This window comes from Artemia franciscana, chromosome 9, assembly GCF_032884065.1.
Source record: "Artemia franciscana chromosome 9, ASM3288406v1, whole genome shotgun sequence".
Lineage (NCBI taxonomy): Eukaryota > Metazoa > Arthropoda > Branchiopoda > Anostraca > Artemiidae > Artemia > Artemia franciscana.
In genome coordinates this window covers 2,720,581-2,734,791 of record NC_088871.1, presented here as the reverse complement: position 1 = coordinate 2,734,791, position 14,211 = coordinate 2,720,581, and the positions used below count along the sequence as shown (strand labels likewise).

The 14,211-nt window shown below is 34.5% G+C and overlaps 1 protein-coding gene across 3 annotated transcripts in view; it reads right to left on the bottom strand.

Moving 5' to 3' along the window:
• LOC136030881 (heterogeneous nuclear ribonucleoprotein A1, A2/B1 homolog) overlaps positions 1-13,461 on the bottom strand; it is a 40,962-nt gene extending 27,501 nt beyond the window's left edge. For 2 of the 3 annotated variants that reach the window (XM_065709967.1, XM_065709965.1), the window contains exons 1-4: positions 13,312-13,461; positions 8,951-9,132; positions 3,483-3,603; positions 1,586-1,796 (exon numbers count right to left, since the gene is read on the bottom strand). In XM_065709967.1, coding sequence (XP_065566039.1) covers positions 1,586-1,796; positions 3,483-3,603; positions 8,951-9,114 — 496 coding nt within the window. In that variant the 5' untranslated portion in view covers positions 9,115-9,132; positions 13,312-13,461. Of the gene's footprint in view, positions 1-1,585; positions 1,797-3,482; positions 3,604-8,950; positions 9,133-13,260 lie in introns of all 3 variants that reach the window. The other variant, XM_065709966.1, reaches the window with a different exon arrangement.
• Between the last annotated feature and the right edge of the window lie 750 nt (positions 13,462-14,211).

Below are 14,211 nucleotides of genomic sequence, written 5' to 3'. Positions count from 1 at the left end.
GCTGGGTCAAGGGAAGGGGAATTATTTTTGATTGGGAAATTTTTTTCCTTTTTTGGATATCCTAGAAAGGACCTCTTGAAAGTCATTTTCATTTTCATTATTGATAGACAAACACCCCCACCTCTACTATTGTTGTTATCCATTGAATTTGACCCATTATGTGAGCTTAGAGATAGTGAGCTTGACCAGCCAAGATGTACAACATTTTCGGTAGTATTTGGGGAAGGGTTCGGGAGGACTTTTTTGGGGGATGTTCTATGCATTGCCTATTGGAATAAGCTTTAATATTAGCAAAAGGAGATTGTAATACCTGGCCGTCTGCACTCTTGCGAAGGGAGGACTTCACCATCCACAAAAAACCACCACAGTGTGGTCCATAAGATGGTTTGGTGCACGATTGATTGGGTTGACTGCTGATAAATCGATATAAATATGCACAAGAAATTTTATATACCAGACTGGACCAATTATAATACCAGACCGTCTACACTCCTATGAAGAGAGGACTTCACCATCCACAAAAACCACCAGTTTGGTCCAGAAGATGGTTTGGTGCACGATTGGTTAGGTTGACTGCTTATTAATCGAGATAAATATTCACAAGAACTTTATAATAAACATCTTAGTTACTCTTCTTCTTCTTCAGTCTTTCAATGTTGCTGAGTCTGATTCTTCTTCTTCAGTCTTTCAATGTTGCTAAGTCTGATTCTTCTTCTTCTATGAGGGTTATTCTAAGCTTTTCAGTCAGGACTATTTGACCCTGTTCATGTTTCTCTGTCTTAAAGCGGAGCATTATATTGCGACTATTAGCTGCAGACTTCTTGCAGCTCATGCAATAGCCCTTCAGATTCCAGACACTGGACTATAAAGTTGAATATTTGGAGTTCAGCACTAAATGGGGTCATCCATGTAATTAACTGATATGGCATTTTGTAGAATCTGATGCAGTTGAACATTTTGTTCTGAAAAGGCTACTATGTTTCAGCAAATTCTCAATTCAAACAAGCAATGGTCAATGATTTCATTCTAAACGTTGCAGAAACTGAAATTTTTATAAGCAGGGGTGAGACCTGTTCTATTAGGGATTCGAAATGAGAAAGTTTGAAAACTTAGGCCATCTAAGCTGTTCAGTTTCGTTCAAAGGCGTTTTTCTGAATATCTTTAAAACTAAAATCTGAATATTTAAAACAACAATCAGAGAGAAAAGAACAAAAATAAGATTAGAGAAAATAAAACAGAGAAGAGCTGCTCCTTTTCCTTATATTTAGGGACATCGATTTACCAATTTATACTATTAAGTCCTGTTCTCATTTCACTGGTTTGACTATAATGAAGTACTACGTTGCTAGTTTGATTTTCGATAACGGGCCAACATTTTTTTTTTCTTTAGCTTAATTTCTGTGGGTTTTTTTTTCTGAAAACTCCCCGAGTCCTCTGTATCTCTGAAAACACCTCTCGTCTTTCTTTGTCTTCTGGATCTCTCCTTTCTTCAATCAAATACCTCTTTTTAGCTATATATATGCAGAGAAGGTAAAGAATGGTGCAACTAAATAAGACAAGAAAAAAGCAAAAAGGCTGCACTTACGAACAATTTTGTCAACAGGGTCATAATCATCAAATTCAACAAAACCAAATCCTCTTTTCTTCTTAGTGTCTCTATCCAAAACAACAGCAGCATCAGTAATTGTGCCATACTTTCCAAAATAGTCCCGAAGGTCCTCATCTTCAACATCATCCTTCAATCCACCAATGAAAATCTTTTTCACAGTAGCAGCAGCTTCAGCTTGCCCATTGAGCTAAGAAAAAAAACTTTAATAAGATCCAACAACAGCTTTAATAGATACAGTAGCTTACTTGTAAGTTAAAATGAACTGATTTAGACTTGAATCGTTACGCCAACTCATTTGTGCCTTTCTTCACATCAATTTTTAATGCTGAGTTGTAGTATGTGATTTTGTTTAAATGCATGATTTCGTAAAAAAAAAAAAAAACAAAAAAAAACTCTCCTCTCCTCTCTCTCTCTCTCTCTCTCACACACACACACACAATAGTGAGTGTAGCTCTTGTTCTTGCTTAATTATTTGGAGACACTAATGCATAACCTCAAAGAAATTCCAGACCCTGGGGCAACTGTGATAAAACCCAAAGCTTTGTATTGCTAAGCATAGATCAATTCATTGAGCCACAACTAATTGCATCAATTATCGAAAATTTGAAGGAGAGATCTATCAAGAGGAGGGAGGAGGGGAAATTTGCCGTTTTTTCTTTTTTCATTAAAAAAGACACCAAAAACGTGTTTTCAACGAAAATACCTACAAAAAGTATTTTTCAAATTAGCCAGGGAGTCTCATAACCACCCTAAACTGAGTCAAATTGATGCCAGTGCCCAATACAGGATTTAGCTTTTGGCGCCATAATGGATTGAATTTGACAACAGACACAATAGAAACTCCACTTCGCAAAACAAAGTCCTGATATCTATCCCAGGGTTTAGCTTGTGGACATACAATGGATTGAACTCTACTTGGCAATGCAGGTCCATCGTTAAATCAAACCATAATCAAACAAAAGACGAATCACTCTCACTATTGCCTGAATACCTTTAAATTTTTACTTAAACAAAGTTCAGCTAAACTTGATCTGAATTATTCAATTCAGGACTGGTTTATGAGTCATATCATGAAATAACTTAAGGCCTTATATTACTAGATGATATATGCCAATTAATTTCACTACTAAGCATGAAATGATTTAAATTTCTTTGTTTCATTGACAGAGAAATTCTCCCCAGTCTAGCTCTATTAAATTGCCTGCAAGGACAGTGACGGAAGACAATTTCTATAAGCTTAAGTTTACTGCAGTAACAACAAGGCCCCTGAGAACAAATCACACTTTAATTATGAGAAAGTTTCACTCAAACATCGCTTCAAGTGACTTCTCGAAGTGAATTATGGGGAAAAAGGAATACTGTAAGGGTAATCCAAGGTTCTGAATAATGATTTAAATTTCCTTGTTTCATTGACAAAGAAATTCTCCCAGTTTAGCTCTATTAAATTACCTGCAAGGGCAGTGACGGAAGATAATTTCCATATGCTTAAGTTTACTGCATTAACAACAAGGCCCCTGAGAACAAATCAAACTTTGATTATGAGAAAGTTTCACTCAAATATGGCTCTAAGTGGTTTCTTGAAGCCACTTCTTGAATTATGGGAAAAAAGGAATACTGTAAGGGAGGTCCTAGGTTCTAAATTATCTGCATCAACGAGAATCTATGTGTATCTACAAGTTCATTTATGAAAAATATCGAAGGATGGTTGAGATACTGTTATTACCAGAACAGGAAGATGTTCCCGCTACAGCGCAGCTTTGAGATGAGTTGAGAGGCTTCAAAAATACACTATACACCATCAGTTGCTCTAGAGAATCCAAAGCAATGAGTACACTACACAATCTGTAACAAAGTAGATCATTATCAATCATACCTCTCTAGGAACAGCTCTCTTTGGTTCAACTTCTCTACCATCGACTTTATGAGGTCTAGCGTCTTGTGCAGCATCCACCATAGCAGCCTTTGAATATGTTACAAATCCGAAACCACGAGATCTGAACAGAAAATAGAGTAATTAATCACAAAAAAAAAAAGTAATTAAAGAATTTTGAAGCCGTTTGTTAGTAAAACAATTTAAGGAAGGATATAAGTGTGAAGAACTTGGACTTAATTCAAACATCGCAGTGGCAAAAAAGAACTAAAATAAAATATGCGCCAAATCAGCTGAAGAAACGGGATGTAGTGCAAGAAATATGCCAACCATGCATAAACTTGAAATTGATCACAACAAAAGCTCAGATAACATTGTTTTTTTTTTAATTGCAACAAAATGTCATACCAATATACAAAAAGTACCAATGTGATTGTAATAATTTTATAGTCAATTTCAATCTTTCTTATTAGTAGATGCTGAGGCTCAATTTCCTCTTGTCTGACATCAAACCCCAAACGATCAAATTCTTCCCATTAACTTAAATTTGATAATTCTGTTTATATTTCATCTTTTTTTCCATATATTACACTATAGCCTTGAAGATGGGAGAAGTTCTAGATAGAGACGAACAGCATCAATATTCTGAGTTTCTACCAAGCAACCAATGGACTAAGCTAGGGTTAACTGGTTAAGTTAAGAGTTTGCTCAATTTAAGGGAAATCAGAAAATCAAAGGGACAGAGATCAAAAGAACATGGGACAGGGACAAGGGTTAAAGGCTAGAAACCAGAGAATAAAGAAAAGGATTTAAATTATTAGCATGATGAAAATATCCAAAACAATCTATGTCTAGAAATCAAAGGTTAAAGGAAATCAGAAAATCAAAGATGTTGTTTATTTTCTTTCTGAAAATGCAAATTCAGGATAAGCCAATGCCTGAAACTTTCACCAAAAGGACAAGATACTTGCATCATTAGAGGCGTTTGTTTGTCAATAACTATTTTATTTAGAATTTTACAATAGGAACGAATTAACTTGCTTAGGAATTAGGAAAACTTTTCATTTTCCAATGATTTTCAATTAATTTTCGACTGAATATTTGGAGAAAATATTATAATTTTATTAAATAGGTGCACCAAGCCCAATTTCAGCTAACATAAAACTGCAAAACATTGAAAAATCAGAACCACATGTCTACAGAAAATAACATACTGAAAACTTGCACAGGCAAACATAAACTTGAAGTTTTTATATCAGGGGAAAGGGGAAATAATGTAAATGTAAGGATGTTAATATTTCATAAATAATTGACTTTTAGAAATAAGCAATTAAAGGAGGTGGGGAAAACAAAGGAGTTAACACTTATAAATCTGAGAATTAAAAAAGGTTTAAAATTTTAGACATGAAGCAAAATGAAAAACTGTGCTCAAAGTTACTGACTTAAATGTTATTTCAATCTATGCAGATGATTTAAATATTGTTTTCATCTATGCAGATCCCTTAATGGCTAAAGTAGGATTGTTCGACAGCTTTATTTCAACACTACTATTATACTGTGTGAAAGCATATTTAACAAGTCATGGGATAATTGCGAAATATGACACAAATACTCTTTATCCCAAACAAAAGAAAAAAAAACAATCATTAACTTACAGGATCCTCAGTGCCATTAGGGACTAATAAGTGCCATTAATGGCACTCTAATGCCATTAGGGATCCTCAGTGCCATTAGGGATACAGGGATTAGTCCCTGTATCAACACTCTGAAATCCTGTATGACATCTTCAAACGTTGATAGTTTTGATTGAATACCCTTTTTTAGTTTCATATTTGAAAGACAGTCTCTAGTACAGAAAACAAATTTAGTAAGATCTTTGAAGTGCTGAGAGACTAGGCATGACAAAGTTTCAAAGGTGCTATGTGGCATTTTTTTTTAAACATTGACATACATTCTCAATATATAGGATATGTGTAAATATATATGCATCAATCATTTTCAACTACTGTCATAGTCCCCATGCACAAGAAAGGATCCAAAAGTAAACAGAAAAAACTTTAGACCCATATTGCTTACTTCCCAACCAGCTAACATCCTCATGAAAATATTCCTAGATCACATAACAAACATGACAAGACATGAGATACCTGAGGTTCAAGCTGGATTCCATTAGAAGAGATCCACCATAGACTAAATATCTGTCAATAAACAAATGATAGAACAATATTTGGAATTTGGTAAAGAACTATATCAACTGTTCACTGACTTCAAGCACACCTTGAACCTGGCTCGGCGAGATGGTCTCTGGCGCATCTTGGCTCATTAAAGAATTCTATATGACAAGGAGTATGTACGAGAAGGCAATAAGCATGGTTCAGACTAGTGAAAGAATCACTAAAATCTTCTACCTCTACAGTTATCTCCACTCTTTTATGTCATATCCTAAACAGTAAACTGGTACTTATCCCTAATAAGCACATGAATAGCCTCAGAAGGATACCTTTAGGATCTGCTTGCATATGCTAATGAGATTCTCTGAATGGAAAAACACAGGAGCTCCAAACCAGTGCAAACAGTTTTGTATTGACAATGCAGCTAATTCCTTTGGAATGAAGGTAAACGCCAGCAATACACCATAAATGACTCCTCAATACACCATAAATGACTCCTCAATACACCATAAATGACTCCTCAAAGAAATCAAACTATGCCTACCTCTTGCCACAGCATGCTTCTTTGAAGGGAAAATTGATCCCTCTTGCCCAAGATTACAACCTTTCAAGCACTGGCAGGAAAGTTTTCTGCTCATTGCTTTACATTAATGCTGAAGACTGTGACAAACAAGGAGGCATTCCCAAAATACTGTTATGATGCCATAGGAAGAAAAGCCCTGAATTGGCCAGATGGGAGTTAGGTAAGTGAGAAATTTATATACATTACCAGTAACAAAGCATTTTCTATAAATCTGTATTAAGAAGCTCTTTTTTTCAAAATGTGCCATTTCTTTTTTCAAAATGTGCCATTTCTTGTTTTTAGCTCAGAAATAGTTTTTTTTTTTTTCACAAAAATAGCTCTCGATGTGACAGAGAAAAAGAAGGATTTATTTTTTTCAAAGGTGAGCAAAGAACCACCATGGTCATCAACCACTCCAGGGGTTAAGCTAGAATATCCCCTCCCAAAAAAAGAAGTTGAATTTCAAACTGCAATCCAACATTTCAAACAGCTTCTAAAAAAGAGTACAGTGGCTATACTCAACTATGTGTAGATGAATCTTTAAGTGAAGAGGGATCTGAAAGTAGATGTTTTTAAAAGAGCAGAGTCTATGGCATTATGGAGAAACACAAAGCAGGGACCAGCATACTAAAAGCTGTAGTAGCTCCAATCAACTTGGGTTTACAGACCCTAATCAAACTGAATCAGAGCAATAAACGTATAATGGAATTCTCTGAATCTATATCTGCCTTTATTATTCTAAGAGACGCAAATTCTGAATCATTACATATAGATCTACCCCAAACAAAAGAAAACCCTAAACTACTCTGGAAAAGTAGGCTGTGTTATCAAATTTCAATATACCAAGTCATCTAGGTTTAGATGAAAATGAAAAATTAGATAGGATAATAAGACACAGAGCAAAAATCCAAATGGAACCCCTTAAGTCTAAGCAATATAACCAGATTATAACTGAAAATATTACCTAAATTAAGGCCACCAGACCCAACCCCCTTTCCAACCCTGACGCAATCAGTCTTGTTCCATTGCCCATGTACAAATAGAGCCAACCTGAAGCACCTTCCCTTTTCATATAAGATAAAGCAGCCAAAAGGAGAAGTGGCAGACAGCCCACTTTGAAGGTATTATAAGCATGAAGAAGAAACTACTGAACTTATATTACTTAATTGTAGAAAACTGAAAAGAAAACAAGCTAATCTCTTTAATTTATAAACTAAACTAGGACTGAAATCAAACCCACTGATGGATGTAAAAACCTTAGCCCAATCCCCAAAAGGAGATTTTTCATAAGTTCTTTTAACCTATTAATGGATTTACACTAGCACCATATATAGTAAGTCTATATTGATTAAGCAATTATGAAAAGGGTAAACCAACATCATAATGTTACCTATTAATTTTATTACTTGATTTGCCTATTATACATAATCATCCATATCTTGAACATTCAGTTTAATAAGCAGTGTTTAGGCAATTAGAATAATATTAATGCAAAACTACATCAAAATAGCAACTATGTGGCATGGCAGCATGCCACATAGCATGCCATGGCAACTGACATATAAGTCAGTTTTTAGCCGTCAGCCACAATAGCCCAAAGAAGAAGTTTTCAAATTTATTGCAAAAAAAAAAGAAGAAAGAACTAAAGATTGGGACACTGTCAAACCAACCAAGAAAGAAGAGGGTCAAATGATCTAAGATTCAGGACACATTTAGCTCAGCTGTCTACAATTGTTTGATGTAGATAACTTTGAAGACCCCACTGCCTTTCCATGACGAAAGTAAAACAGTTCAAAATAGGGATGATACCTTTTCATTGACAGTGAATAGATATAAAATTATTTAACTGGATATTAATCAATATTCAATATACTGGATAATTCAATATTCTTGAACTCTATTCAAGAATAATTCCATAAACAGAGGTACAGGTGAATTTGGATTGAACTCAATTTATGATAATTTACTGAGGTCAAATAAAGTAAATATCACCTCACCTAAGAGCTATGACCTCTGTCCACGTAATATGTCAGATAATTCTAATGAACCAGAACCAAAAAGGTCAAAGAGATTTGCTTCTGCTGTTGCATTGAAAAAAATAAGAGCAATAAACTATATGTAATTAGTTTATTAGGTATAAATTTTGTTTATTTTTATTCATGTCTTACTGCTGATGATGAACACTGTATATGTGTTCGAAATATCCAGTTAAATAATTTTATATCTATTCACTGTCAATAAAAAGGCATCATCCCTATTTTGAACTGTTTTACTTTTGTCAATTGTTTGATTAGACAACAAAAGCACAATACTGACAGTCAGTAAAAAATTAAACAGTCAACATCATAGAACATACAAATATCAGAGGTATTGGATCTTTGGACAGCAATATTTATTTTTACTTTATTTACTACACTTTTTAATTACACTTTATTCATTTAATGACATCAATATTTATTTTTACTTTATTTCCTGTTTTTACTTTACTAGAAAAAAAATCTATAATTTTACAAACTACTAATTATAAATAATAGTCAAAATAATACTAAACACATTTTTATGTTCTGTAAAACCCAAACATTTACTATCCTGTAAAACATGTGTTGTGTAACATACTGCCTTTGAAACTACTGCAACCGGGAGGACAAAGTCCTACTGGCATTGTTTATTTTCAACATAGACAATAACCTTCAAACATAGACATAAATGACCAAATAAAATACAAAATGGAAACTTGCCTTTTTGTTTCTGGATCTTTCATGACCACAACATCTACAATTTCGCCCCATTGTTCAAAATGAGCCTTAAGTGTCTCTTCTGTAGTCTTGTAGTTAAGACCTCCAATAAATAGTTTCCTGAACTGCTCTGAGTCCCTGGAACTGCTATTCCTATCATATTTCATGTTGATCTATGTCAGGAACTAAAACAAAAAAAATAAAAATAATAATAATGTGGTCATTCTATGTCTAAAAGCACATGAAGAAAATATTGCAGCATTTATAAGTTTTTGAGAAAAAAACCTTTGCAAAATACATAGTAAGCACCCAATTTCAGAATACATATAGCTTTTGTTGTCTTTACAGTGTTTTTTTCATAATAATTATGGTTTAAGTAAGTATAATTAAAGATAATAGACATAGTTGTCACAAGACTACTACACAATGGATCAACTCACAAAAATTCAGGAGAGGGGTCAAAAAAAAAATTCTAAATCAAGACAGATAGGTTAAATTTTCTTGTTTGTAAATAACAATACCAAAACAGCATAATACCCCCAAACCGAGTTTGTTTCAAAATCTGGGGGAGGTGAAAAAAAAGTGAAGTGAAAAGTGAAAAAATTACACATTATCTAGTTTGATGAACATTAAACTCTCTACATGAAATAGGTACAAGGCTCACATCCTGCCAGCACAATGAACCCTGACACAAGTCAAGACAAGAAATTGAAATGTTTTGTTGTTCAAAGTTTATAAGTATTCATTTATAAAAAAAAAATCATCTAAAATATCTTGTAACACTACAATTGGATTTTCAACATAATATTTGGATTTGATTTATGTGATTATTACCATTTTCTAAAGTGAGATTTTAAACAAAAAAAAACATTGGTATAACTGATACAACAAAACTGCCTGTGCATGGATTATTCTTTATGGTTGATTGTGTATGGCTGTATGAGTAGGGTTAAGGCTTCATTCAAGTACTGATCTAAACTAATTACTAAAGCAGGAAAACAGTCTTCCTTTCTCCTTCTGTCTTTCTTTTTTGTTTCTATTGTTTTTTTTTTTTTGTATGTTTATTTCTGTGTTTGTGCTGTTGCAATGGTGATTTCTTTTTTCATTATAAAGTTTAAAGTCCACTAACTAATATTAGACTTATTAAAAGTTTTGGGTAAATTTGCCATGAGTTCCTGATCATAAAACTTGCATCTCCTTACACTCTATACAGAAGATTAAAAACTAATGGATATAGCTGCTCAACAGCATTGGTAGTAGGACTGGCACATGAGTTCTCACCTTAAATGCTGATAAATGCCATGCTATACATTTTGGCTAGCATAAATAACATCAACAATATTATCTCCAAGACAACCTACTTTCTATAGTTTCTGAAAGTAGGGATTTTGTAGTGACTGTAGACAAAAAATTGAATTTTAGCACCCATAAAAGGACTAACTCAAGCCACTGTCCAAGAGTGTTTGTGAACATATCTGGACATGGTTCCCCCTTGGAATGTTATCTACACCACACTATGCTGCATTATATAATACCAAATCTGATCAACATTGCTGGTATGATTCTCCTGACAAAAATTTTGTTTGTCTAAAATATCTTTGCTGCCTGAGCTTAGCCAACTGTTAATATGACTGGCCAAAAAAGATGACATTGACAAAGTCAAAGCAGAGTACATGTTTACTGAGCCAACTAGCCTAAAATCGTACAAAATTTGGCATGTCATCAATCTGTAAAAGAAGCATACTAGGGACTGTAAGTGATCAAAAGTTTACTTTCTTGTATCCTAAAGATATTCACTGAAATTACTTCTTTCAACTAAAAAACACTTTTTATCTCTGATACTAATCAAAATTATGGTTTTTCCCCCTGTTATCTGAAACATGGTGTTATCTTCTGCATATTTACAACAGCAAAAAATTAAAAGAATACCATTCTTGGAGAAGACTTCAGTAAAATTCTAGTTCATTGACTTCTTGCTATCTCAGAAAGGGTCTAGGTTAGAAAAATCTTCATAACTTTGCTCAATTCAATTTTATAAGGTTTTAAAAATATGCAAATACATTTCCTAAATTTTGAAAAAAAAACATTGATATGGCTCAAAATTCTACACAAATAACAGGAATTGCATTTTAAGAAGTAAGGGCAGGGAAAAAGCAACTAGTAACTGAAAATTAACATAAAATATTGTTTTGTCAAAATTTCAATAGGTATAAACCTGTCATGTAGGCAAATTCCAGGGCCCTCTAGAGGGAGAAGGAGTAGAGGTTGGTACTTTAAATCACTTTCCTGGGATATACTTTAGCCTGTAGCCTGTAGATAGCAAGAAGTCAATTAACTAGAATTTTACCAAAGACTTCTTCACCTTAAGCTATTTGCAGCCATTTTCAGTTCTATTACCCTAGCCTAGTTTAAGGTTTTGATATCCTAATGTAGCCTAATTCTTATTATTTCAATTGGATTTGATTGGTCTACTTTACACTTGTTGTGCCACTAAGATGATTAGCAGCATGAATAAATTTCCATATGAAGAAAGACTACATTGTTTGAAGCTGTGCTGACATACCAAAGGAAAAGGGGTGACATTATTTTAACCAAAAAAATCCTCTCTAAAAACACCCTTCCCAGTCTCTTTGCACAGCCCTTGAATCCAGGTACTAGAGGACATTCATTGAAGCTCTCCATGCAACATTCCACAAGTAGACATAGAAGCCACTTCTTCAGCCAAAGAATCATCAATATGTGGAACCAGCTCTCTGAAGAAACAGTTTCTGCTACTTCAACTGACATGTTCAAGTCTCACCTTGATGGGGAATGGCTCTGCCAGGAGTTCCTTTACAATTGGGAAGCTGTAGAGTCCTCCACAAGAGTCTAGTCTAACAGCCATAGTCTACACCAAATGAACTCTTTTTTTCATGGAGCATCACAAGGATGGATAATCCTTATATTGCTCCCAGCTGCAATTTAAGGTTATATATTTAACAGAGATTATGTGCTGTCTAAATACTGTTGACCTTAACCAGTACAGATTGGTGCTTCATATTTACCCATAAGAGGAAGAGGGGGTGAATGTTTACTTTTGTTCTGGTCTAGAACACTTAGAAATGCTAATTCTGGAAGTGTATCCATTTCTGGTTGACCCTCCTCCTCCATAGGGCAAACCAAAAATGCACAAAGTGTGCTTGCTTACAGGTAACATTACCTAGAGAGAAGCATATAAGTCCATAATGTTGACCTTAACCAGTACAGATTGGTCCTTCAAATTTACCCATGAGAGGAAGAGGGGGTGAATGTTTACTTTTGTTCTGGTCTAGAACACTTAGGAATGCTAATTCTAGAAGTGTATCCATTTCTGGTTGACCCTCCTCCTCCATAGGGCAAACTAAAAATGCACAAAGTGTGCTTGCTTACAGGTAACATTACCTAGAGAGAAGCATATAAGTCCATAAGCCCATAATGTTGACCTTAACCAGTACAGATTGGTGCTTCAAATTTACCCATAAGAGGAAGAGGGGGTGAATGTTTACTTCTGTTCTTGTCTAGAACACTTAGAAATGCTAATTCTAGAAGTGTATCCATTTCTGGTTGACCCTCCTCCTCCATAGGGCAAACTAAAAATGCACAAAGTGTGCTTGCTTACAGGTAACATTACCTAGAGAGAAGCATATAAGTCCATAAGCCCTGCAGGAAGCAGGGCAAGGACTGTATTTTATATTTATTCAATAAACCTTATTTGAGTTTTTTCAAGTTTTATCACTCTTTGTTGAATAAATATAGAATACAGACCTTACCCAGCTGCCTGTAGGGCTTATGGACTAGTATGCTTTGCTCTACAGGTAATCTTACCTGCAAGCAAGCCCACTTTATGCAATTTTAGTCTGCCCCATTGAGGAGGGTCAAACAGAAACGGATGCACATCCCTAATAATGACAAGGAAACAATGTGATTTGCTATATACATTAATATGCACTTGGAATGAAAGTAAACATTTACCAAAGAGGGTTAAGGAACATGCTTTAAAACTTTAAGGCTATGAGCATTTTGGAATTGTAGCCTACATCATTGCATTCAGAAACAGATAACCACTAAATTAATGGGAGATTAAAATTTTACACCATTGCATTCTGAAGTGGATAACCACTGAATAAAACCATAGTTTGTCTAACAACTGTGGTTTTAAACAAAATTACACAAGAATGACCTCTTCACCATCATTTTCTTCACTTAAATTAACGTAGCAGCATTTCCTTACAAGACTACTCCTAGCCTACCTTTGCCTTAGTGAGTGAATTTTGTTTTAAAAGTTTCAATTTTACCCAAACGATTTGCTAGTTTTCTTCCACTCTATTAGATCAACCTACACAAACCTTTATTTCACAATTTCACAGTTAAAACACAAGTGACTAATGAATATGATGAAAAATATTGCATATGCAAGAATTTGAAATCCCTTTTCTAATCCCTTGTTGCTGTTGTTTGGGGTTTGACACGCTAGCCAATAGGTCCATATGCGTTCGTATCACTCGATTATTCTGTGCCTTCTGTAAGCACTAGCTTACAGAAGGGTGTCAATTCAGTCAATATTCACTGAACCAGATCATTTAGCACTTCACTTGCTATCAGTAAGGGGCTACTCACCTGCAGCAACTGCCTACTTTGAAAAGCAGGAATCAAAATAATGCAACTATGCATTGTCATACAGCAATTAAAATACATATACAGCACAATTATAATAGATAATACATTTTTACACATTATAACCTGTCACATACTTCTAGATATAAAAATTTAACCAGATAAAATAAGGATGATAAAAATAAATGAAATCGTAAAAAGGATAACTCTAAAATCAACTATTACAAAAGTAAAAAAAAACTATAGAGAATGGACCAAATCATTAGTCTTAACAAATCTACCTAAAAGGCTTGTGCTTAGCTGTCTAGCTCAAGGAGGAGACATGCAGTGTCCCAAAATGGAACAAATTGCGAATGACAGCTCATGACAGATGAGCTATTTGTGTAAATTTGGATATAGTCCTGATATTTTGCCAACTTTCCCAGGAATATGATTTTCACCAGTGCCTGGGGAAGGTCCTCCTTTTTTCCAATGCTGATCTTAGGAATAATCAATTCCTCAATTCCTTTGGAGGCGCTAGGAGAATCTTCATCCAAATGTAGTTAGCCTGCCATTTATCATGAACTTTTTCATGCCAGGAAGGCAAAGGAATTTCTGGAAAGAGGGCATCTCTGTTGGCTTAAAACGAACAT